Below are 27,381 nucleotides of genomic sequence, written 5' to 3'. Positions count from 1 at the left end.
CCACACAAGGGCCTTTGGCCTATCCCCACTTTCCATACCCGCAAAAACATCTTAGAGTGTACTTATTAGAAACGAGCATTTCTACAGAGTGTGTAACTTATCTGCTCATGTCCTTTACCAAGTTTCTGCTTATATTTTTCTAATTCATTTGTAAGAGTTCTTTTTTCATTAAGAATGTTCATCTTTGTGTTAAATTTGTTCCTTATCACTTGATAGTGAAATTAATTTAAAAAGTAAACATTCAAACAGTCTGATTTCCCTATTTTATTTAAGATAATTTAAACAATAGTTTCATCCCAAATAATAACTGTGTGTTTTACTATATAGCATGATGCTGATTCAAAGCGCTTTTATGTTCTTTAAAAAAATATTTTTTTCCTATGGTAAAAACCAAAAAACCCCACAAAATTGGGAGTATAAACCATTGAATAATTTAATAGCCATCATACTAAAAACATACTACAGAGTATATTATGGCACAGAGAATGGGAAATCCTGAAAGAGGACATATAAAGGAAAGGGAAGAAGAGAGAGAATTTGGCCTAGAAAGTACGGACACGCATGTGCATGCAGTTCTGCTGGTCATTTGTACTGCCAAATATAAACTATCCAAATGCACTTCCATCTAAAACCTCCTGAGGCTCCATTCTGAACACAGCAACAGAAGCTCAGCAGGGTAATGCATTCTTCACCACAGGGATTATTGCTAGAAACTATCACCTTTAAAAATCCAGGCTCAGTGGCCTGGCCCAAAGTCCTTATGTGAAAAAAATCATTTACCTTACCCTGTAAAGTCCTTCAGTTTCAATATTCTACAACTCCAAATTAAACCAATCATTAGTAATGCCATCATATAATGTCCCTTTTTAAAGGGTCTTATGTCTATCAAAAGAAAACTTTATTTATAACATACCAACTACATGCACTTCTTTAGATCTAACGAACAGCAATGTGACTATAATTAACAATATCGTATCCTATACTTGAAATTTGCTAATAATTGTTCTCATCACACAACACAAAAAGTAAATGGTAACTATGTGACATATGGATATGTTAATTGGCTTGACTGTAGTGTTTCACAATGTTTCAAAATATATGAAATCATCAAGTTGTACACCTTTAATACATACAATTTTTAATTGTCAACTGTGCCTCAGTAAATCTGGGGAAAAAGCACACTTCTTCATTTGGTTTGCCAAAAATAGTAAGAAAGCTCTCTTTGGAGAATAACTGTTCAAAACAATAGTCGTAGTTATAAAAATATTTAAAAATAAATAAAAACAAAGTTCATATCAATATCAACGCTGGAGTCCTTAGGCTGGCAGCCCACAGCCTAGACTCAACAGCAGATACATTTTTTTTTGGTCTGCCAATATACTTAAAACTTGGGGGAGACTTGGCACATATCAGCACCGCACTCACCCGAGTGAGCCACGGCCCGGCCCCTAAGAGACTTGGCACATATAATATACATTTTAGTTTCCTTTGAAAAAGAGGAGAAGATCTAGCAACACCAGGCCCACGTTGCCACATAGCTACAGAGGTACATAGCAGTTAGCTACAGAGGTATGCAGAGGTGACTGTTCCCCAGAGAAGGACTCTGTAGTTAACCCTGGTCCCAAGCTTCCCTCACCCCTGTTCATCAGCCTGGCCCCCGCAGGCATTTAGGTTTGTAATAATTATTGTTTTGTACAATTATTCCCAAACACTGTGCGCAGCACCCACTGGATTGGCAGGGATTAATTGGTCTCGTTGGGAATGGCCCCAAGCTACTCTCCAAAGCTACTCTCTCAAAGCTTGTTTCTCCAACAGAAAGCCCAGCTACCACTGTGAAGAGCTCACTTATGAAGGGGGTTATTTTTTATTGAGCTTAATTCTGGCTATAGAGTCAATGATTAACTCAAGGCATTTGCCAAAGCTGGTAACTGAAGTTACTGAAGGGTGGCTGGTTAATGTTTCTGGAAGGTGATGAATTTCTAGAATTTTAAGTTGCTAAAACAAAAGGTAAAATGACCAGGATAGGAATGAAATATAAGCAATATCACTTCAAAACATTTTAAGGTATTTTTAAAAAGTGGAAGTGAGAATATTTATATAAATGACTAATAATCATACAACATATTTGTTTAGCAGTTTTCCAAAATTCCTATTAAATAGGAAGAGAGAAAGAATTCCTCTAGGGATTGTTTTGGAGACCTTTTTGGGTTTTTCTTTACTACTGACATTCTCACCTTAGAACATCACAATAATATTACAGTATGACATTATGGTAGGCAGTACTTAAAAATCACAGGGTTTGTATTCTGCAATATACTTAGTTTGGCTGAGTAGAATCTAAGTTCTCCAGAAAGTACAGTACTTTAAAGAATGTTTAACACTATGGTCTTAGCACCGACATTATTAAAGATTCATTAAAGAGTCCAATTTAGCCCTTATCCCATTAAAAGCAACGTGACTTTTGATCAGAAATCTCCACACTATGGTTAAAGATTTCATGCTAGAAAGCTAGGTCAGCTTGTAAATCCTTTAATTCATCCTTTATTCTCTAAGAAAAGTACTAAAAAAAGTACTAATTCTAATTCTCTAAGAAAATGTTGAGAGCATTTTACTCAGTGTTCATAAGGGTCCTTAAGACTTGGATATCTTCCCATTATAAAAGGAATTTAATAGGAGGATTGATTTCTTTCTTATGATTTTCCTTCCAATTATAAAAGTAATGTATGTTTACTAAATACATGCAAATAGAATATTTAATGGCAGAGACAGATACTCTTTTAAGTATAAGTAGTTTACGTTATAGTGTGTATGTATGGTCTATACAGTATTATTAATCCATGCATAGAAAAAAAAGGCCGAAAGGCTACACAAATAAAATGAATTGTATTTAGCTCTGTGTAACAAAACCATGAGATTTTTATCTTCTTCTTTTTGCTTTTTTGTATTTTCTAAGTATTATACTCCTGTGTAAGGATGCCAGAATATTATTCCTCCCCCTGGAACCTGTGTGTTGTTCATCAGTCAAGGTAGGTTGGGAAAGTACAGTAATTGCCAGTATAGGAAGAGGTCATTGTAACAAAGTATTTGCACTGGTAGAGAATAGAGGGTGCCAATGTTTGAAAAGGTGCCAAGCTAGAAAGGCTCTAGACTTTTGGAGAGGTCAATAAAGCAACCAATGTCAGTAAAGCTACAGATTCAAGCAGATCAAGAAGAAGCTGAAAAAGCAGGCCAATCTTCAAAGGGCTTTTAAAAATAAACAAGGGAGTTAGACAATAGTCCCGAAGGCTTAAGATATTTTTGGGCCAATGCAACAAGATCAAAATGCCTTTTTAGGAGATTATTGTGGCCATACGGTACAAAACAGGCTTTAAGAGGAAGAACTAGAGAATAGAAAATTGCATTTTAGGTACGAAGTGCTATGTTCACAATAAGATTAAAGTAAAATAAGCTACCTGGATTAAGGTAAAATAATATGCTTGGATCTTGTGATACTAGCTTTGGAGGATGGGATTTTGGTTTTTTGTTTTTGACCAGCTACCACTGTAGCACATGAAAGTTCATTATAATAACGGGCCAATGCAAGAACCAACCTGCAACTAAGTTAAAATATCTAATATCAGAGAACAGAAAAACAGGAATAAATGTTGAGAGGAAATTTTATTCAAGTTCTTTATTTTCATACAATGTTCTGATTAGACCATACCAATTCAATTAAGAAGTATACATGGAGTGCCATCCATAAAATATCAATCACTTCCTCTCCCCATACTCATTGAAATACATCTGGCCAGATGGAAGGCACTTTAGCAATGTCCAAGGAAATGAATAAACTTGGGGATACTGCAAATTTCCATTTCCTCACTAACCAAGAAATGACTTTGTGTGTATAAGGCATCCCTCCCCCAACCCCATTTCAGTGATTTGTCAGCCTAAGTAGAGTATAATTAATATAGTTTCAACTGCCTGCTCTGATGTAGGGTGATGAGAATGAGCTTTGAAATCAAATGGATTTGAGTATAAGTCCCGGATTTGATATTTGCTATTTTGAGCAAAGTGTTAAAACTTAAGCCAGTGTGTTCCAGTTTCCTCACTTGTAAAATGGGAATAATACCACAGGCCTCACACAGAGCTATTTTACGCATTATGTTTAGCACAGTCAAAGAGGGCATCAATTAGTGCTCTGCCTCCCCTCTTAACCCTCTCTGATTTAGACCTGGGGAAATTGATAGCTGACCTGGTGGGTTAATTTTTTTGATATTTCCTTTGAGTTTTTAAAAGTAGCAATCCTACTTTGGATCATAGGATCATCTCTGCAAAAGCATGTGCTTAATCACAATAATCTGATACAATTTATAAGTCTGTAATTCAGGAACCAGAATTACATCAGAGTCTAATGAAGCTTAACATACACAGTTTAAACATGAATAAGATTTCAGAGTGATGGCACATCATGAAAAGCTCAGTACTCATGGCTTTCAGGCTTTACTCTAAATATTCCAGAACTAAGATTGAACACTTTTAAAAAACAGAAGATACAAAGAGAGTTAAAAGGTAGATCCTTACAAGGATCTGTCAAGAACTAGTCACTCCTAACAATGCAATATAGCTTTGATGGCCAAAAGGTTACTATATGGTCTTTATATATCTGGCCGCTTCTTCCCAAAATGTGAAAAAGAGAAATAAATCCCAACGTGCATTTACTATAGCAAAAAATTTAAAACCAAAAGAGATTGGAATAACACAGGCTTTAAATATACTGTATGTGTGGATAGCCAAGTAATCTCATAAAATTAAAATTGGAGATAAAATAAATTGTATGTTATACCAATACCAGAAAAAACAGTAGAGAACAGAAAATAAAACTTAAATTCCTACAGAAGCCTATTAAGAGAGTGGCAATTATGAGCATAAAAGACTACTTTAGATAGAGCTAAAAACTAACCATGGAACATAGTTAACTATGAAACATCTATTACTTGTCCATGGGACTAGCTTTAATCCATTTCCATCTTACTTATTTTAAAGGCTAGATAATATAAAATCAATTACTATAAAACATTTCAGAGATTAAAAGACCATAAATAATTGGAAAGAAGAGAACAGTTTTAATTTGAACAGGAATGTTTTAGTCCGTTTTGTGTTGCTATAACAGAAATACCCGAGACTGGGTAATTTATAAAGAACAGAGGTTTATTTGGCTTACGATTCTGGGACAGCTGCGTCTGGCACGGGCCTCAGGCTGCTTCTACTCATGGTGGAAAGTGGCAGGCAGCTGGCAGGTACAAGCAGATCACATGGCGAGAGGAAGCAAGAGAGAGGAAGCAAGAGAAGGTGCCAGGGTCTTTTTAAAAGCAACGAGCTCTGGCGGAAGCTAATAGAGCGAGAACTCACTCATTAATCCCCCCTCCCCCAGGGAGAGCATTAATCCATTCATGAGGGATCCACTCCCATGACTCAATCAGTTTCCAACACTGCTACATTGGAGATCAAATTTCCACATGAGTTTTGGAGGGGACAACACATCCAAACTACATCAAGGAATTATTAGTTTTTTCTAAACAAGGAAATTATCTGTTAGTATGGAGAAATAAAAGGTAATTGAACATCTTTGAGAAAATGTTGACCTAAAGAAAAGACGCCCTTTTAAAAAAATGAGGCCTTGAACACTAGAATCTATTCTTAGGGCTAAGCAACCATGGAGAACTCTGGAGAAACAACATAAACTACAGAAAATACTATTACTGGTAACTAATTAGAATCTGACACACATATATAACACGGATAGCACTTTTTAAAAGGACAGATACCTGTGTGCTCATGTGTACATTACTCATTTTTATTTGAAAGTACAAAAATCTCAGTTATTACAAGGTGCTTGAGAATGTCAATTGTGCTTGACATTATGCAACAAAATATGCTTTCTAAAATGGAATCAACTTATGAATTATCTTATTAACTTATTAATTATGAATTATCAACTTAAGATGATGAATTTATTCTGAATATGTGTGCAGACATAAAACATAACTTATAAATCAAAGGTTTGCTGACCATAATTAGAAGCTAACTAGAGAAATGGCATTTTAGAATAATTTTTAACAAATAAGTGTATTACACATTTGTATATTAAGGCATAAATTTTTTATTATTAAAGGAGTCATATAAAAACCCTCAGGCCACTATTGGCCTCATCTTACATCAAACAAATATATAAAAAGTGCTCACTCAACTTTAACATAAAACATTTAAAAGTTACATTTGTTTCTTTTTTCATCTATCAAACTGATAGAGATAAAGAATCATAATACTTAGATTTCCCAGCATGTGAGGAAAAGAGCACTCTTATACAGGTGGGTGTATAAACTGCTGCACTTTTTCATGTGCACCATGTATTTAAAGCCTTAAACATGTTCTTTTACTTGGTAAGACTATGAAGGATTTTACAAAGATGTTTAATGTAGTTTTGCTTATAATGGCAAAAAATTCAAAACAACCTAATATCCAAACTAGGGGCATGATTAAATCGATCAGAAAACATAATGGCGATGCTAACTATATTGTTTATATACATATAACAACACAGTATATGGTGTGGAAAATGTGCTCAATATGTTAAGAGGAAAAAAGCCAATTGTGAAATAAAGCCAATTGTGAGATTCTGCTCCTTTTGGCTTATGTGTATGTTCAAGTGTTGCTAAAATTATCTTAACACAATTATTAAGTACAAAAAATTTTTTTAATCATATAATTTCTCCCTTTCCTTCTCCCCTTTCCCCTCTCCTACTTCTTTACTTATTATACAAATCACATTAACCAATTAATTCATCCTGGTTTAAACATTTATGCATGAGTTGGCAAATTCTACATAATTTCTGCTGTTTAATATCATTTCTGTCTTATTTATTTTAAAGGCTTTATAATATAAAATCAATTATTATAAAACCTTTTTAGAGATAAAGAAGCCATAAACAATTGGAAAAAAAGAGAACAGTTTTAATTTGAATAGGAACTATTGGCTCTTTCTAAACAAGGAAATCATCTGTTATAAAAGGGAAAAAAAGACAATCATAGTATTTAAATAAGGAAGTTAAAACATTTTTTAAATGAAATTCTTTGCAAAAAGGGTTTTAAAAAATTTAACCTTAGTAAACAAAATATATGCAGATGAGTAACCACAGTGAATATGATCAAGTACAACAAAGTTTTAAGTAGTCAATTCCCTAAATTATTTAGCTAATGTGGCTCACAAATACTTTCAAACGGTGTATAGGCCCAGGGCTAATACTTAACCAGTAGTTTTCAATGTGAATCGATTCTGTCCTCTAGAGGACACTTGGCAACATCTGGAGATACTCTGCTTGTTACATTTGGGGAGGTGTTACTGGCAGCTAAGTGGGTAAAGGCCATGGATGTTGCTAAACATCCTACAATTCACAGGGCATCTCCCCACGACAAAGAATCATGCAGCCCAAAATGTCAACAGTGCCAAGGTTGAGAAATCCTGTACTGGATGATTAGAATACGGTGGAATTATCTACTGTTCTCATGTTTAAATTAGCAACAAAAGTGAGAGTAGGAAAAGCCAGATCTCCCAGGCTTACAGATCGAGTTCTGAAAACTGCCAATCTTCCAAGTACACCACTGTCATCCTCAGCTGATTCAGGAGAAGCACCTGATTCTGTGGTTGACATGCACTTACTCCCCAGTGAATCTGAGTATGTTTTAAGGAGCAGATGTACAAGAAGAAACTGCCAGCTTTTTTGGATTCACAGTGGTCTTAGATCTTGTGACAAGTTCTACCAAGATCACATCTCTAATTTCTAGTATCTAAAATTTAATAAGAATAGCTGTGGGGAAAAACACCCCACCAAAAACAAAGGAGATAAAGAGAGACTATGCAGAGTTTTCATCTCTGCCTTCCCTGCCCTCTTCTCTCCCCATTTTCTTACTTGGTGAACTATTCATTGCATGATGGAGTTAAGCAACCCATAGAGCACATCGTAAAGGAAGAAAGAGTGATTTGGTAGAGTTAATTTCTTTGTAGTTATATAACAAAAAGGAGATAGCAAACCTTAAAAAAAAAAGTATTGGGAACAATAGAGAGGAATAATGAAACATTAACCTAGGAAGGAAGACATTGCTAGGGTGACCTCACCCTGCTGCCGAAACTCCAATAGATACTTGGATCCATTAAACAGAAAGGCAAGTAGAAACATTAAGTTTGATGTAGCAAGGGAATCTAGAAATTATTATTAGAGTGAGAAAAGCACTGCATGCCATTTCTTAGCTCCCCATTAAAGATTCTGTCGAGCCTTAAATCCTGAAGAATTTCATACAGTGGAAATGAAAATGAGTTTACTTCTTACTGTGCACTTAGAGGTCTAGATAGAAATTAACTATAGTACTGTCCCATCTTTGTCCTCTTATACTAAAATGTGGGCTCCTTTAGAGCAGGTAGACATGCAAATAAAGAAACAATTACAACAATTTTTTTTAACATTTACACAAAATAACCCTTTTGTTATTAACACAGTGTGATATAGTGCTTCCAAGAAAATCTTTGATTAATAATTAGTCAAAGAAAGAAAAATAAGTGTTACAGGTTTTTTGCTACCCAAAGACAGATAAGTCACGGACACTATAAAATATAATACAGTAGAATTTAATAAGTGACCTACTTCAAAAAACTCACAAAAACCTCACGTACAAGTGTTCAAAGAGAAGTACTATTTCAGTATTAAAGATTTCTTCTGTGTTAAAGAATGACAGTAAAATAATTACATGTGTGGGATCGCTACAATTATTCTACACTGTCCCATTATAGATAATAAAATTGAAAACAAGCCCTATTTTCTTATATTATAAACAAAACATTTTCCCAGAGAAAATGTGATATATATGATACGTAATTTTTCTTATAGATGACGAAAGTCCACACTACGCACAATGTGGCTGAAAGTTTCAGGGCTTTGTTTTCCTCACCTATAAAATCAGGAATCGGTAGAATCCTAAGGAACTGTCCAGCTGTGAAATTTCTAATTCTAGGACCCCAATTTTAACGGGCCTTCAGAAATGTATGTAGTTTGCTGAAACATTTTTAAATAATAACAAAAGACACTTTTTTTTCCTCTCCAGTATCCCTAGTTTAAAACTTCAGTGAGAGGGCCGGCCCTGCGGTGCACTCGGGAGAGTGCGGCGCTGGGAGCGCCCGCCGCGGGTTCGGATCCTATATAGGAATGGCCGGTGCACGGTACACTCACTGGCTGAGTACCGGTCACGAAAAAGACAAAAAAAAACCCCAAAAAAAACCTTCAGTGAGATACTGTGGGGGTTGTAGGCACAGGTAAAGACTATATTACTTAAATGCAAAACAAATTATGTTTAGTGTTCATGTTAATGTGGATTTGTGTCTAAGACAGAGAAAAGCTGTTAGCAAATTCATTAATAAAAATCTTATTATTCTGCATATTAAACTATAATTTTTTAAAATGAGACAACTCTCTTGATGAGAATTATCATTCTGGGAAATTATCAGCCAGACCGTGTGCCCTTGCTCAGAATTTAATTTTGTTTCATTGAGAATTCATGCAAAAGAAGCTTGCTGAGTGTATTTGTTCTTGGCAGGTGTGTTAAGTCAAAAGGTCTACCCAGATGATGATGTTTGATGACCAGTTAGGAAAAGGCAAAATGTGTGGGTTTAACAATTTTGAAAACTAATTGTAACACTTTTGAAAGACATTTTTATTCTACATATACAAAAGGAAAACACTTATTTTTTTCTAAAAAGAATATTTCCAAAATATTTTTACTATAAGGACATCCTCAATGATGTACTGAGGAAGAATTTCTATGCCACTATCCCTGCTATCCTTGACTGTCACATAACCAATAAAATATCTTCGTTAGTAATTTAAAAATATAAATCTCTCTAGAGATATATGGCCCTTCCAACCAGGAGATCACACGCCACATTTCTCATGCTGCTGAGTCACAGATACTCCCTCCATAGGGCCAAAGAATCTTTCGTTCCCTAGAATTATAAGCACTTTAGAAATTGCAATCATGCTGCTTTACTGCACTTAGAGTGGTTTGGATCTGCTCCATGGTATTCCATTATTCTCAACAGAAGAGCACTTCCGATTACTGGCACTTGAGAATGTCTAAATCTTCTTTCATTTAAAAATCAACTGGGTACAGAGTTAGGAAAAGTGGTTCAGCACACAGTGCCTATGATGACCTCATCTTTGCTTTATTAAAATCACCCTTAAGCAAAAAGCCACTCAAATAATAACTTTCTTGATTCTAAAATCTACAAATAAGAGAAAGATCTTATTCCTGAATAAAACTAAGTATTTTAAGACAAAGAATATCAAAATGTGATTAGAATCAAATTCACCAACAGACTTTCCATTTTAGCCACATTCACCTCTCCCGAGGAACAGCAAACCAGTACTCGGGCTGCTTTCTTCGTTTGCCGTACTGCTGGACCATGGCTGCAGTGTGAGTGGCAAAGGACTTCCTCATTGGTTTTCCCACTTTGATGCACAGAAACATGGGTGGGGTCTTGCTTTTTTCTTCTTTTGAAGGAAGTATATCTGAATCACACATGAAAAAAACCTCCCTTAATATTGACAATAAACAGGTGACAATAAAACTTGCCAACTTAGAAAGAATAGTGTCTAGTCCTCTTTGTCAAAACATATGGCAGAAACATCAGACAACTACATTATATTAAGACTAATGAATGTTTCAGAACTTCCTCAGCACAAAAGGGAAAAACCTGGGATGTTTCAGGTTGGACTACATCATGAGATGATACATACCAGAAATAAGCATAAAAACCAATAAAATAGCAAATAACGAAGAACTGAGACAATCCACAAGAATACATATTAATGAACGGTACTAAGGACTCAATTACACCATAATGCAATTCAGTTTAGAATTGAAATGTCTTTAAAAACATTTTAAACTCCTTGAGGTTTAGAAGTTCAAGGGGAAAAGGGAAAGTTACTTAAAAGATTTTTTAAAAAGTAAACTACTTTTGAAGCAGAAATCTGGAAATCTATGTCATGGTTCGAGTTCCAGAACAGATATCATATCTTGCTATTTTTTTCCCAATTATTAATGCTATCAACAAGAATACACTCTGAGAAAACCCTGCTCTCAAATAATTGTACTACTTTTGCTATTACATGTGCAAGTTTTAGAAAGGCAATTATGCAACAGAATATAAAGACATTAAAGGAAAACAGCTTACCTTCAATGGGTACCTGAATTCTCTTTAATAGCCATAACTGAATTTCAGATTTATTATCCATTTGTGCACCCTGACAGCTGTTGTCCACAGTAGATTCCATAGAAGAGTCTAGAGACTCTTTAGTCATATTTCCTTCTGTAGAAGAGTCTAGTTTCAGTGCAAGGGACTCTCTTTCTTTCACCCAGGTTTTATCTGTCTTGTTATTGCCCTCAGTTGGGGGATTACCTGCCTGGGGAAGAGAACTACTAAGGGTGATGTCTATTCCCATTGATTCAATATTTTTACCATCACTTAATTGTGCCTTCTGCAAATTTTCAGGTAACTGTGACCCTTCTTTATTCTTATTTAGGTAATATTCAATAAGTTTAACTTTATCAAGATCTTCATGTATGTTCAATGTATTTTCCACCTGGCTCTCTGGAGAACCAGACTGCTTGTCCACTTCTGGCATAATATCTTGCTTCTCACAAGTTTCTAGATCTAGGGCCCCATTCAGTTCAGCATCACTCTCTGTTCCTGGAAAGTTCAGGGCTGACTGTACCTGCATTTCTACAGCAGAACTGGCCTTTTGTGACTCAGCCTTCTTTTGCTCCTCTGGGTCAAGAGAAAGGCACTCCTTCGAGGTGTCTCTTTTGTCCATTCCACTATCAGTTTGAGAAGAAAGTTCTTCCAAGTCAACAAAGTCATCATCTTCCCCTAAAAGGGAGTTTTCTTTGGCTGTAGATTCAAATGCAGACTGAGTGTCAGAAGGTTCCTTGCTGAGCTTAGTCACTGTGGGAGATCCACGGGTTGTCTCCCTAGAGGATTCCAGTTTCTTTAATTTTTCTAACACAGAGCTGCTTGAGGGCTTTGTACGTGTGTATTCTGTTGACTTCTCCAAAGGTCCTGTTGATTTGGAATCCGAAGTAACGGTTTTCTCTCCATTCTGCTGACGTTTTTCCTTGTTGATGGATTTGAATTTACTGAATGGGTTGATATCCTTTTCTGAAGACAGGTCTTCCCATTCTCCAGGCCTGTACAGAGGACAAAGATCCTGAGGTAGGTCACTGTTGGGGAAAAATGGTGGGTGCACATGGAATGTTAAAAATAAAACCAAAAACAAAATGGAGGAAAGGCAAAAAAAAAAAAAAAAAAAAAAAAAAAATCCCAACTAAAAACCAAAACATAAATATACTACAACTTAAATTTATGTTTAAATGATTACAGAGTACGAAAACGAAATCAAGAAATTGATTTCAAAATAAAATATAAGTCAACTAAAGGAAATGGCAAAAGAATGAACCATGAGAGCTGCATATCCTACTAGAAGCACATGAATGGTTTTGGGAGTTACATATGAACACGGAGATGTCACTCATAAGATTTTTAAGTATGAAATAATAATGTTTCTAATTTTCATAAAGGAAAGGACAAAGGAGAAGAAATATTTTAGTACCAGTGACTACAATTCCTTAAATAGTCAATGCTTTTCCATTTTATAAAATAGTATAGCAAACAATACATTAATTCTGAAAGACTCATTGACTTAGTAGCTAATCATTTAACTGCACTATGTAAAGTGACTGACCTTGAACCCTGACTTTAGGTTTTATGGCTTAGATTCTGATGCTTCCAATAACAGACACCCTTCTTCTCCCAAAGGAGCTGCAAGAGGAAGCTTCCACTATTATTGTGGATATATAGCAGTAGCTCCATTTTACAGTTTAAAAATTTAGAGAAGCAAATCTTATCAAAAAACATCTTATTTATAATATTTAACTTAAATTTCTTAATTAAACATTTCTTTTACTTTATAACAATATCACTTTACTTTATGGCAATGGGGCAACTGGTTTATCAGCTGAAACATGTTGTCTTCAGATGTAGTCCATTATTTTTCCTTAATAATAGATGCTTTACTGAACAGATTTGAATTACATGAAAATATTGATTAAACATGTTCTCCTGAGTTTAAAATAAATGATCACACATACTTTTTAAACTATGACTGGAAATATCTTGTGTAACCCCATATTTCTACTTATCACTGCTAGTAGTCATGCCTCTATTGAGTCGAAATGCAGAGATATAAAAGTGCTTTTTAAAAATAAAAATAACATTTTTAATTTCAAAAATATTTAAATTTAAAAAAAGGCCAGATCATTTTCAGGTGATACTTTATCTATTACTCTGGCTTCGAAACAAGTGGTTATGTTGCAATAAAGCAACAAAGTATCAAGCAGTTCTCAAGTTACAAGAAGATTGTCTCCCTAAAGTTATTTTATAAATCACTTGCATGAAATGTTCATGCTTTTTCCAACATAAAAAAAAAAAGCCTATGTAATTGTTAGGCTCTGACAAATGCTTTAAAAAGTGTCTTTAATTCATAATTCATTTTAATTCAGTAAGCATTCATTGAGCCTGTAAGTGCCATATTCTAAAATATGATTGTGACGGTCTCTGTTCTGCAGGAATTTGTGTACACAAAATGTTCTTCCCAACACTAGCATCCCAGGAAATGTTAAGGATGCTCCAATTCTTCAGTCAAAAAAGTTAGTTTAACATGGCATAATCTCCATATTGGAACTCAATATTTAATTTGGCATATTATGGGCTGTATGAAAGAAACTCAGCTCTTCACATACTTGATTAAGATGCAAAACTTTCTTCCATAAACATCCAAGCCCCTTTCTCATTGCTTCCATCCTTACCTAGCTTGACCCCACAAAGCATACATTCAGCTGCACTCTAATTAGCCTCCTAAATTACCTGCCCACCTCCCCTTCTCTCTCTTCTACCTAAATCAAGCTGCCAATTCCGTACTTGGGATTAATTTAACCATCTGCTTTTTCTGCACTGCAGCTGCCAAGCGCTTCTGAGGCAAAGTACATAATGGTGTCAACTGGCGCTGTTGTTAATTAATGTTTTCTGGACTTAGTCAGGCACCTAATGACAATCAATAATTGCTTCAGTTGTTCCCCTCCTACTCTCTGCGGCAGCTGGAGTTACAAAACGTCCTGCACACGCATGAAAAAAATACGAAACTTGAAGGTGAGGATAGAGATTTTTTATACCACACACACACTTTTAGAAACTATTTGCACACTGCAGCTAAATAATTTGTATTTATTGTTTTACCGTTAAACTTTTAGTTAATAATGACATTTTAACCAATTTTAAACAGTCGATGGACTTCTGAAGACAATACAAAGTTTATTTCACAGATTCCACTCACACATTCTGTCTTGCTCATTTGGGCACATATTGTTCATTAGACTAGAAATCTTTTATATGCCTGCATCCAAGGCAGGAATCAATGCACAACCCTGAAATAATTTCAACAAATTAGGAGCCACTTCTTAACTCTCTTCTCTTCCCCCAGTCACAGCATTATTCCTGTATTCTGGATCATTAAACATAATCTCACATTGAGAGAAATTTTTCTGTAAGATGTATCTTCCCTTTCTACTATTAGACAGAATACTTAATATCCTAGGCTGGAGCTGTGCAATATGAGTAGTACTACTCAGTTAGAAGCCACCTTCTGGCAAGAAATGCTCCTATCTGTTTGGCCATTCACTTCTAGACCTAACTATATCTTTACCTATTCTAATTTTCTTTCTTCTTGTCACAGAGAATCCAATATTCACTCCTTCTTTCCAAAAATAGCTCTATCACTTCCTCTCCTCCTTCTAATCTAAGATTCCAATGCAGCTAGACATTCCCTCCCATGGGTTCTCATGAAATGCTGTGTGCACTTCTACGTTTACAGTGCCATTTAATTACAACTTCTCTCCATGTGTCTGCTGCACCCGTAGACTGCAGGTTCCTTGAGGGCAGGGCCATGACTCACTCATCTTCATGTCCTTGGCGCAAAAGAGGCACACACTAAGGTGCATTAGAAGCCTCAATCCACATGGATAACAAGATTCCCATGGAACAATGAATGGAGAGAGTTTCAAACATGAACTAAAAGTTCAAATACTAACAGCCTACACTTACCAAGCACCAGGCTATTTTCTAAGATTGTTGGTATAGCAATGCATTTAGTTCTTACAGCGGCCCTGTAAGCTGAAGAATACTATTAACTTCATTTTACAGATGAGGAAACTGAGACACAGACTGAGTAACTCATGCAGGTCATGGAGCCTGGGAATCCCAGGCAGTCTGGTTCCACTCCTAATCATCACGCAGTGCTGCCTCACCTGCTACACACCTCCTAAACCCTAAACCTCTCACTTGAACACTTCTGGCAGCACAACTTAGAAACTACCTCAGTGCCCGTGTTCTGGTGGTAGTTTCTGTGGCTTGGGGTTGGGTACAGGATGAGTGGATCAGATGCTAAGGACAGCAAGAGTCCATGTGAACCTGCTGGTATAAACCCCCAGGGACTCAGTGTCTGGGTTAATTCCCTAGTTCCCCTACCTTCTTTTCAAATGAGTCCCTAGAGCTAGTTTCCCTCTGCACTGTTAGAATCTACCGAGAGGTTTTAAAGATTTTTACTGCTGGCATTTGTAGAAAAACAGACATACTGGCAAAAGGACAACCAAAATCAGATTATCCCTGTAGTTTAATTGAGTCCCTAAGCTTTCTTAACTCTTTCTCTTTCTTCATGGGGAGCTCCCTTTTTTACAATAAACCTAGCATTTTAAGGCAAAAGTAATCAGAACTAAAGTAATAATCACCAACATTTCAGAGAAAAAGCAAACCAATATTATTTCCCCATTCACACCACAGGGGAGGTGGCTACCATACTGTCTACTCAAACCTCTCTCCATGCAGGATTAGGAGGCGAAGGGAGACTGCCTTTCCTAGAATTTAAATTATGGCAAACATAACTCTCCTTAATTAAACCCAGAAGGAAACATTATGCTGTTATTGATAATTGAGCTAAACTTCTTTCAGAGAAATGTCATTTCTTCTTTCATAAATTCATTAAAAACATGCATTACTTTTCAGAAAAATAAGCCAAATGAATACCATTTTTACATACTAGCTTTTTTGTTCTTCTCCTTTAACCTTTATATGTTCAACTTTCCCCTCTCACCGACTTTATTGTTTCCATTTCTTCTCATTTTCCTATTCTTTAAATTTAGTGCACACATCTTCCACCTCTGAGTTCACCTCTACACAATCCCTCCATCCTGCAAATGCCCTCATTTTTAATTGCATTTAATTCTCTCAACACCCCTTTATTGGGGTAAGCAAAGAAATGTGTCTTACGATGGCAAAGCATCTTTGATCTTCATGTGGGAAATGTCATTGTAGAGTGCAATGGAGACAACCTCTTCCATGGGGCAGATGAGGCCATACTCCTCACACCCATTTTCAATAACCAGGGGATCGGACTTATGAGGGTCAAACATGATGTTGTTAGGAGTGACAATCATGACGCCTCCAACCACACCCTGCAGGAGAAAGGGACAGGACAGAATCACTTCAGGCAGACATGCTTTCAGCAACTACCGCAGAAGCTTTAATTAACTTACACTGCTATGCCACTGACTTTGTGAACCACAGTTGCTTACACCATCACTTTCTGTCTGAGTGCTGGAAAAACAAGCTGAAGAAATGCAATGATGAGTGCTCGGTGGTGAGGCAGGCAAAATGGACTTGTGTCTCTGTGGAAATCACCTGAGCTTGATCCTAGTACAGCTGCCACAACAGTACAACTGCGGTGTAATCCCAGTTCCCACATGCACATCTCAGATTCCCTAGTTTTCTGTAAAATGAGAGTGGCTCTCCCAGGTGCTTTTCTGATCAAGAGCATGGTGCTTTTCAATTCACTTAGGAAGTCTTTACCACATGTCTAACAAGTGCATGGTCCATGCTAAGGGAACAGCGGTCTCAGGGTCATTGTGCCAAAGAGTAGTCCCAATATTTTTCTCTAAAATATTTAGGAAGCCCACATCCAGCCAAATTCAACATAAATAAAAATATATAATTGTTGCAGCCAGAGCAAATATAGCTGAACTATGGAAATTAAAATAAAAAAGCAGTAGTAGCCTGGTGTGATCTTAAAATCTGAAGCTTGGTCAAATTATGATATATAACTTAACAGCCACAGGGATATTGGCTACCATGGACGGCAAGATCGGATAATGCCCATTAGGTAAATAATTTATTTTGGTACTCTTAATGAGTCTAGTGATTATATTTCTGAAAAGTTTTGTATTTCAGGCATTACTTATTCTTGTTTGCAAAAGTTACAAATGTACATCAATAACATATTTTCCTATTATTTTGAACCTGATATGAAGTCTCTACTATAATCACAGAAATTAACTTGGTATCAACATAGCTCCTTCAGAGGCTCACTGAAAGTTGGATTTGTTCTTTGTAAAAAACAAAACAAAACAAACAAGAAAAAACCACCAAGAATCAAAAAACACCAACAATAAAAAACATGACACAGCAGACATTATTTTTAATACTAGCATTGCCAATAGGAAACACAGGTTGAGAACGTACCATTTTCCAGATTAGGTGCTAAACTCTTTACATGAATTACCTCTTTCAATTACCATATCCTATTAGTTAAATTTATTATTGTTTCTTATTTCATAGATGAGGAAAGTAGAAACTTAGAAAATTTAAATACCTTGCCCATGGTCTCAGAGCTAGTGGATAGTGGAGTTCGAATTTAAATTCAGTGAGTCTGACCCCAGTGTTTGCTGTTAAACATATACTATCTCCCTAACAATTTATAGGTCAAGGATTTAAAGATAAAATGATACATCCAAGGTCACAAAGAATCACACATCCACTCAATGATCACATTCAATAAATAAAATGTCTGGCATCTAACAGAGTAAAACTAATGGATGCTATCAAATCTGAAACTGAAACTTTGTGTAAGATATTTTAATGTGACCTCCCTTCCAGTAACTTATAACCTTGTTTAGTTTCCCATAGATTCCAGGAAAAGGAAACAAATTACATTGCCATATACCTTTCCATCCGTGAAGTATCGACAATTCATTTTTAGAAATTTCACCACGCCTGGCTCATCTTCTTCAGAATTAGATGATAAGACTCTTTCAATGGGTTTTAAGGCCTTTCGTGCCAAGTCAGCATCCTTGTGAAAGCAAAAGTTTCCAAACTCAAATAAAAGCATTGTTTCAAAACAAGTTATGTATATAAATCAAGCCTCATAAGTTCCCAGTAAGTATATTGTTTCTATTTATCACGACATTAAAAAAAGCAAATGTCTGTTGTCTTTCAAAAATATCACAAATACAACAATAGGTATCCAAATCAAACTAATGCTTTTTTAAGAAACAAAAGCATATATATAAACCCATAAAGGTGTAAAGACATTTCATATCTTTAGAAAGCAACCTAAATAAAAGAATTCGTATTAGACTCATGATTAAAATTCTCTAGAAAAAGAAAGTGTTCAAATAAACTATTCATCTCATTAGGAGTTTTACTTCGTACCTTTACACATTACTACACATTTTTGCCTTTGAGAACTTAAATATGAACATGTTTCTCTTGCAGAGGATGCATTCTCTCAACTAATGACAGATTACCTAAGTCCACCACTTTGCGGGGGGGACTTCAGACATAATTTTGTGAAAAATAACAAGTTGAATTGTACAACTCAAAATCTTTTTGATAAAAATGAACTTCAGTGCATGAAGTGCATAACATACATACAGGCAGTTTATCATATTCTGCATCTGATGATGAAGGAGAGACAGTAGCACCAGGACTGGATGATGAAAGCCTTAAAGTACTGGACGGAAAGTTGGCATCTGGCACAAAAAGGACCTAAGAGTGGGAAAGAGGAGCTGGGTGAATACCAAGAATCAGGCAAACCACTAATAAGTGTTTAGAGAAGTCATTCTCTGCACTGTGTCATGCTCAGTGCATGACTAAGACCTAGTTGGCTTTCACAGAACTCAAAAGCAACTTGAGGTCTTCTACACTAATCCATGAAATGATACTCAGCAATATGAATGTGTTTAGGTCAAAGGGTATGGAACACACCTGTAGATACTACAGGGGCTCAAATAAAGGGGAGAGCAGGTGGTGAGTATTCTGGGAAGGCCATGTGAAGCCTTGGAGAGTAAGTGGGAATTGGATGTGAGGGAAAGGAGAGACTTCCAGGAAAGGGGACTAACAGTATAAGGGAATCAAGGAGAAAGAAGCATGGCATGCTTCTAAACATAATACCTGTGTCAGGTAGACATGGAACAAATCCAGGCTTGCTAACTCCTAGCAGGCCCTGAATGCTAAAGTAGTAGGTCCTCATATGATAAAGTATACAAGGTAATATTAACACAATAATCCCAATACTTTCTCTTCCTTCAATGTCTGGATCATCTAAAAAATAAAAATTCCCCAACAAATTGTACAAAATAGCTTCCTTCTACAAAATATTCTGGTTCCTGAAATGTTATTATGATCCTGTCGTTCAACACTCTTTTCATGAGACATGCTATATTTTGGCATACATCAAATATAAACTTAAAAGATGACCTTTAATGTTATAAAACATAATTAAAAGCTAATTATATAACAACTGATCACTGATCAATATTGTTATTCAGTGTCTCCCATCCTTCCAGTCATATTTCTGTTTTAACTTTAGTTATTTAAACCTCACTTCAATCCAGAAAATATCTGAGGCAAGAATAGACACATCAAGATAAAGGTGGGAAAATCAAAGCCAAGGTGATATAAGGTAACGACTGATTACTACTGAAAATATATGCTCCAAAATTACTAAACACTCATTGAGAGTTGGCCCATATAACGGGCTCTGAGTTTCCATATAACCCATGCAGACAGACAGACATCTTTGGTTAGCAGAATTCAATTTCCATGATAAAGACAAACCAGTTTCTCAGAAATACAAGTATTTTCTCATGGAGTCTCATAAAAAAGAATATCCTAGACTGAACTATTTGTCCTCAGTGATGTACTAAAAGTAAATACAATAAATTTTAAAAAACTGTTCTTTATAACATCTTCAATACAGGTCAACAGCAAATGCCAAAGTTTAGAGTTCTGTAAAAGCAGTTTAGAAAGGGCTATAATTACGTGGTTTTGATATACAGCTCTCTTATTTACCTTACATAGCTAAACTAGAGGAATGAATGGATTGCATTTTTCCTAAGCAATTCTCCATTAATATTATTGTTTGTACCTGAACTCTTGAAAAATACCAGGCAACACAGATTGAGATTCTACTGTCTGACACATTCCAAATGCTGAATGGAAGGGATAATTCCTATGCTTAAACAGTTAACTGCACTGTAGATAGAGGTGACATTTAAAAGCTGGGAATCTCAGCCAGAACACATACTACCTCAATAGGGAAATGAGTTCCCGGATCATAGGCAGGGGTCAAGTTTTCCTACTGCCTTTAGAAAATAATTCTGGGTTTGCTCCAACACATAGGCAAATGGAAATTTGAGGTCCTTCATTTCCTTCACCATAAAGCAAAGCTATCATTTTAGCCTAGAAAAAAAATTTTAAGCACATGTAGCCAAGGTATCCCATGAATATAAAAACATCTTCAAATATTATATATCAACAAGGCAACTTTAGAGTGTGCTCAAGATAAATCACTTATAAAAGTACATTGTTTAAACATGATTTCAAATTTGATATATATAAGTAGCAGAACTAATGGCCCAACTCAGGACATACTAAAAACATTTTATGCCTCAGTAATTTTTTTTTAAGTTTGTCTGATTTTGTTTTCTGTCTTTTTTTTTTTTTTTTTTTTTGACTTGTAAGGGGATCATAACCCTCGGCTAGGTGTCGTCCACACCACGCTCAGCCAGTGAGCGCACCGGCCATCCCTATATAGGATCCGAACCCGCGGCCTCTGAGCTATCAACACTGCACTCTACCGAGTGAGCCATGGGGCCGGCCCTGTTTTCTGTCTTTTGAAGTAACAAAAAGTCTAGAGTAAGATTTTAGTTTAATAAGCTCCTAGTTACCCTCCTCTGAACAAGTAGTCACTGACCCAGCCAGACCAGTTTTCTGCTTCAAGGTGATCATCAAATCAAAACTAGGAAGGTGAGTCTCAAATGTTCTGGAACCAGAGCAGATCAAACTGGTTCTTATTAATCAGATCTACCGAGATGAGAGGGATACCCACCCCTCCAGGAACCAAGACAGAGTATTTAAAAATCCTTCAAAGCAAAAGGTCATCTTCAGATTTTGAAATCCCCTCAGTCTATTTCACTCTTCTCAATTCCTCATTTCTGCCAGCAAAAATCACCAGTTTAGAGGGGTTCTGAGACAGCACTTAACTGTTTAGTTCTCTAAGGGCTAGACACTACAAACAGTAAAGGCTAGACGAGACATCTGACATAACGTGGCCCAACCCCTAATTTCAGAGATTAGGAAACAGAAATCCACAATAGGAAGTTACTTGTCCAAGTCATGTAGCTAACACATGGCCAAACAGAAACAAAGCTTTGGGGCTCCTATTTCTGGTATTTTTACCATTACAGTAGACATATTAAAACAGTCCTTCTACTCCTATTGGCTATTGAACCTTAATCTAGTACCAATCAACTATTTTGTTTATGGACATAGTATAAGGAATCACCCTAAGTTACTTTACTAAAGTTCCAGTGACTACAGTCTTCAGCCTGGAATTAGTAAATATAAGCCTAGGCTCTCTGCTATAGGTCAGTTACACACTATGCAGCAATACCCCAAATTATAAGATAAGGCCAACAATGAAAGAGATTAAATTCTGTCTGTTACTTTTCCTAGAGATGAAAATTTATTGTTTTGAAAAGTTTTAATGCAGGTTTCCCCCCACTTACCTGGTACTGGCAGTACACTAATTTCTCCTTTCAATAAGAACATAAATACAAAAACCAGTATAGTACGAAATGGCCAACTTGTGGCCATCCTGGCCTCATGGGTTGCTTTTGAAAAAAATGCAAAGAAGAATATCATCACTGCCCAAATGAAGTCATGCTTAAAAGTAGCATTATCTTTCCTGAAAGAATTAAAATGTCACTATAATGTAGAGATGCAGGAAGATGGTCTAGTAAGTCAACAATGAAACCCAAATATGCTCATGGCAACCAAACAATTCTGTGGCTGGGACTGGATACTTAACCTCAGCTAAGTTCCTTCAGTGACTGAGACATTTTAATTTATTGACTGAATGTCATTTTAAAGTGGAGACACAAGAATATCTTATCACGTAGAGGGCACTAAAAACGACTTACTGGACTAAACTAGGGTAGCAAAATTACACAATTTGTCAATTTCATTCAGTCTAACAAAGTACTAAAAACCTGGAAAAAACTGGGGTGGCGTTTTGTTGACGGTCCTGCTGAATATCTCTGTCTTTGGCCAGACTGGCCATTCTTGTCATAGCATCAAATTGAAACAAAAATGACAAAAATTCTGCCTAATTTAAAACAAAACAATGGCCATAATGTACCCCAGGTGAGTGGACTAAATTGAAACTTTCAATTCTGCATTAAACGTTCTAAGAATGCCTGTGTTATATTTGACAGGGGGAAAAAAGTCACATTAATTTAGAACTTCTCTCGATGCCCTAGGAAACACCTACTATACTACATAAACTAATGATACTTTAATGCGTTAATCATTTGCAAAGTATTCATCTCTGAACAGTTTATAAGTACTAGGATGCTTTCAGAATTCTTGGTTCTAAAGGAGAGGAAAGACTGAACCAATGCACATTAATGATGATAATCCTGTGACACCCAGAGTGAGGCATCAAAAAACAGCAATATAAGATAAACGGTCAATTCTAAAGTCATATGCAACAAGAAAATAATTACCTGGCCTGGAACAATAGTATGTGTGAAAAGTTTATTCAGTTCCACTAATTTATTGGGAGTGATGTTAAACTTCAGTGCTATGGAGTTCAAGGTGTCCTGGCTTCCAGCCTAGAATAATAATTAAAAAAAACCAGATTCAATACATAAAGCAAAAAAAAAAAAAATTCCTTTAGATAGACAACACTAATCTGTTCATGATACAAGTGAATGAAAAAGTAATACTTTCACCCAGATTTACTATGAAACAGAGTGGATATGTTCTCAATTCTTAATAAAATCATGTAAAAGCAAGGTCTTAAGTGTAATTCATTTCTGGGATTCCTCATCTTCAAGTTTCACTGTCCACTAATAGATTTCTAATTTTACTTTGGCACAATTTAGGTGTATGGAGTAGAGGTCCATGAGGTATACAGCACAACACTGTAATAAGAAATAAAACATACACACGGTACCCACCCATAGGGGAAGTGGGGCTACTACTTCTCTTACAATTTTCTATTTGCCTGTCTCTTCACTGCACTGTTAAGTTCCTGGACAGTGGCCTGTTAATGGCTGTTTTCCGCATCACTTAGCACAGTGCCTGACACATAAAGGGCACTCAAATAGTTGGCAAATGAATACTGTGGATGAAAGGAAATCTGAAAGAAATTGAGACTGTCTACCAATAATTGTTCACTGTCATTAAAGTGACAAGTTTCCATGGTCAGCCAAATTAGCGTTATTCTCTAAATCTATATAAAACTTGTGACATGTTCTAGGTGTATACTTTTCCTTCCTTCTATAATAGAGGAGAAACAGCAATAGAGGGCAGTGAGAAGATGAGAACCATCATAGCAAGAAAGCTTCCCCCAGAAAGAAGCTGGCTGCTTGTGGTCATGTCGATAGGACATGATGGACTCCCTGTCCAGAGTCACTGGATGGACTAACTAGCACGAGGTCACTCTGATGAATACCACCGAGAAGTTTCCATCTATTGCCCTGGGTCCAGACTGGTGGCTGATCCTGTAAGTAGAATTGGCTCCACTAGGTGAGCCTTGAATTATGTGGAGATTTGAAGAGGCTGAACTAGGATGTGGACCAGTGAAAAGGTAGAGATGTAGAAGTATAATTAAATCCACCACTGCCCTCAGTATCAAAAACCCACCAACTAGATAAACTGTCTCAGACTAATCAAAGGTTATAATTACAGATTACAGTAAAATAGCTTCAAAGCCTTTCTAGAACAAATTAGGATATATATATATATATATATATATATATATATATATATATATATATTTAAGAATCATTGAAAACTTAAGTAAACATATATGCCCCTACCTCTACACTTGGCAAAATCATCTCCATAAAAAACAAACCAAAAAAGAGTTAAAAAAAATTTTTTTCCCCTAATATTAGACATTTATGTAATATATTCAAATACAGAGGTTTTCAAGATTTGGAGAAAGTACAAGACACAGGTTGAGAATGCAGATTCTAGAGCCAGACTCCTGGATTTGAATTCCAGATCTGCCACTTGCTAGCTATATGAACTTTGGCCATTTGCTTATCTTCTGTGTGTCTTGTTCATCCATCAAATACAGATAACTGTAATATCTGCGTTACAGCACTTACTTCACAGTAAGTGATCAATAAATTTGCTTCATATTTTTATAAATAAAGCTTGTAATGGGGTTCAGGGAAAGAGAAAAACTTCAACAATCTGGAGTTACTACATGAGGATAAAAAATACAGAATTAGGCCACAGACTCTAAGAGGTATGCTAGTAACAGTAAATGCTTAAAACTAAATCAGAATGCTTGAACGTCCACAACTCAGGAGCAATATAAGCTGTAGTGGACTGAATTATATCCCCCCAAACTCATTGAAGCTTGAATTGTATACCCTATGTTTTACAGATTAGAAACTTAGTCCCCACTGTGACTGTTAAGAGAGTGGGAAACCCTATTATGGTAATTGAAAGTTGAAGCCTTGAAGAGGTGATTGGATTGTAGGACCATGCAGTAGTGAATGGATTAAAAATGGTGGTCAGGGGTGTGGTTCTGAGGGCTTTAAAAAAAGAGGAGAGTCTGTCTCTCTCTCTCTCTCGCTCTCTGCTTCTACCATCTTGCAATGTGAGATCTATAAGCAATAAATGTCATTTTTCTTTATAAATCAACCAGTTTCAGGCATTTTATTATAAGCAACATAAACGGACTAATACAGAAAATTGGTACAAGAGAAGTGGGGTGTTGCTTATAACAAATACTCGAAAATGTGGAGACAGCTTTGGAACTGGATGTTGAGGAAACGTTGTAGGAGTTTGGAAGACTCAGAAGAAGCCAAAAAGACAAGCAAATATTTGGACTGTCTTAGAGACTGGTTATGTGGTGGTGAGCAGAATGCTGATAGAAATATGGACAGTAAAGACCATTCTAAAAAGGTCTTAGAAATAAGAAGGAGTTTATTGGAAACTGGAGCAAAGATCACCCTTGCTGTGAACTGGCAAGGAACTTGGCTACGTTGTGTCCATGCCCTAGGACTTTGTGGAAGTTGGAACTTAGGAGTTGTGAACCAGAGTACTTGGCAGAAAAAATTTCTAAGCAGCAAAGCATTATGGAAGCTGCGTGGCTACTTGTAACAGCCTATGCTGAGTTATGGTGGCAAAGGTATGACATAAAGCCAGAATTTCAAAGGGAAGCAGAGTGCAAAAATTTAGAGAATTTGCAGCCTGGCCATGTGGTACAGAAGCAGAGAGTATGCAATGGTGCAGCCCAGCAACCATTAGCTAAGAAGATTAGTACAAAGGAAAGGGATTATCAAGAGAAGGAGAAAAAGGCCCTGAAGGCATTACAGAAGCCTCTGGGCCCAACTTCCATTTCAGGCCCAAATGCCTAGGGAGACAGACTGGTCTTGGGGAACAGGCCTGAGGTGCCCTCCATGGGCTCACTGCCCAGGACCACCTTGGGAAGCTGGTTCCAGCACCAGCACCCCAACTGCTTTGGCTGTTGCAGCCATTGCTAAATTGGCCCCAGGTGTGGCTGGACCCACAGGTTTAGAAGACACAAGCTGGAAGCCTTGGTGGCATCCACGTGGTGTTAGGTCTGAAGGCTTGCGGAATGCTAGAGCTGTGGAGGCCTGGGAACCTCTACCCTTATTTCAGAGGATGTATGGAAAAGTCTGGGGATCCAGGAAGAGATTTGTTGCAGGGGTGGAGTCACTGCAGACAGCCTTTGCTAGAGCAATGTCAAGTGGAAACGTGGAGTTGGAGTTGCAGCAGAGAAATCCCATCAGCACCATGCCTAGTGGAGCCATGAGTGGGACCACCATGGAGACCCCAGACCTTAGGAGCTACCAGCGTGCAACGCCAGCCTGCAAGATCTAAAGCATCACCTGAGACCAGGAAAGCCATAGGAGTGGAGCTGCTGGAGGACTTGGGGACCCAACCCCCACACCAGCGTGCAGAGGACGTTGAACGTGCAATCAAGTTACAAGATTCACCAGCTTTGAGATTTAATGCCTGCCCTGCTGGGTTTTGGACTTGCTTGGGACCTGTTACCCCTTTCTTTTGGCCTATTTCTCGCTTTTGGAATGGGAATATGTACCCTATATTTGTCCCACCATTGTATCTTGGAAGTATATAACTTGTATTGATTTCACAGATGGTACTTTGAACTTTGGACTTTTGAGTTGAAACAAGTTAAGACTTTGGGGATAAAATGAATGTATTTGTATGTGAAAAGGACAAGAGTTTTGGGGGGCCAGGGGCAGAATGTAATGGATTGAATTATGTCCACCCAAAAGTCATTGAAGTTTGATTTGTATCCCCCATGTTTTATGTATTAGAAACTTAGCCCCCACTGTAACTGTTAAGAGGGTGGGAAATCCTATTATGGTAATTGAAAGTTGGAGCCTTGAAGAGGTGATTGGATTGTAGGACTGTGCAGTAGTGAATGGATTAAAAATGGGGGTCGGGGTGTGGTTCTGAGGGCTTTAAAAGAAGAGGAGAGTCTGTCTGTCTCTCTTTCTCTCTCTTGCTCTCTCTGCTTCCACCATCTTGCAATGTGAGACCCCTGGGTCACTGCTGCCACCACCAGATGGACTTTGGACTCCCCAGCCTTAGAAACTATAAGCAATAAATGTCATTTTTCTTTATAAATCACCCAGTTTCAGGCATTTTATTATAAGCAACATAAACAGAATAATACATAAGCAATCTAGTAACTGCGAGCAGGTTCTTTATACACAAAATTATGTCACCTTTTACTTCCAATGACAAATACAAAAATAGTTTGCCAAATAAAAGTAATCTACATAACATATAAATCAAACAAATGGGCATATCTGCATTACTAATTTGATTAC

At 36.7% G+C, this 27,381-nt stretch overlaps 1 protein-coding gene across 4 annotated transcripts in view; it reads right to left on the bottom strand.

Moving 5' to 3' along the window:
• NCOA7 (nuclear receptor coactivator 7) overlaps window positions 1–27,381 on the bottom strand; it is a 122,550-nt gene that overhangs the window by 24,971 nt on the left and 70,198 nt on the right. For 3 of the 4 annotated variants that reach the window (XM_063096512.1, XM_063096511.1, XM_063096514.1), the window contains 6 exons: window positions 23,038–23,145; window positions 18,902–19,015; window positions 18,192–18,317; window positions 16,463–16,647; window positions 11,261–12,306; window positions 10,427–10,595 (listed from right to left, as the gene is read on the bottom strand). In XM_063096512.1, coding sequence (XP_062952582.1) covers window positions 10,427–10,595; window positions 11,261–12,306; window positions 16,463–16,647; window positions 18,192–18,317; window positions 18,902–19,015; window positions 23,038–23,145 — 1,748 coding nt within the window. The remainder of the gene's footprint in view (window positions 1–10,426; window positions 10,596–11,260; window positions 12,307–16,462; window positions 16,648–18,191; window positions 18,318–18,901; window positions 19,016–23,037; window positions 23,146–27,381) is intronic. The other variant, XM_063096513.1, reaches the window with a different exon arrangement.

This window comes from Cynocephalus volans, chromosome 5 (assembly GCF_027409185.1).
Source record: "Cynocephalus volans isolate mCynVol1 chromosome 5, mCynVol1.pri, whole genome shotgun sequence".
NCBI classification, from domain to species: Eukaryota; Metazoa; Chordata; class Mammalia; order Dermoptera; family Cynocephalidae; genus Cynocephalus; species Cynocephalus volans.
This window is presented reverse-complemented; position numbering and strand designations above follow the sequence as displayed.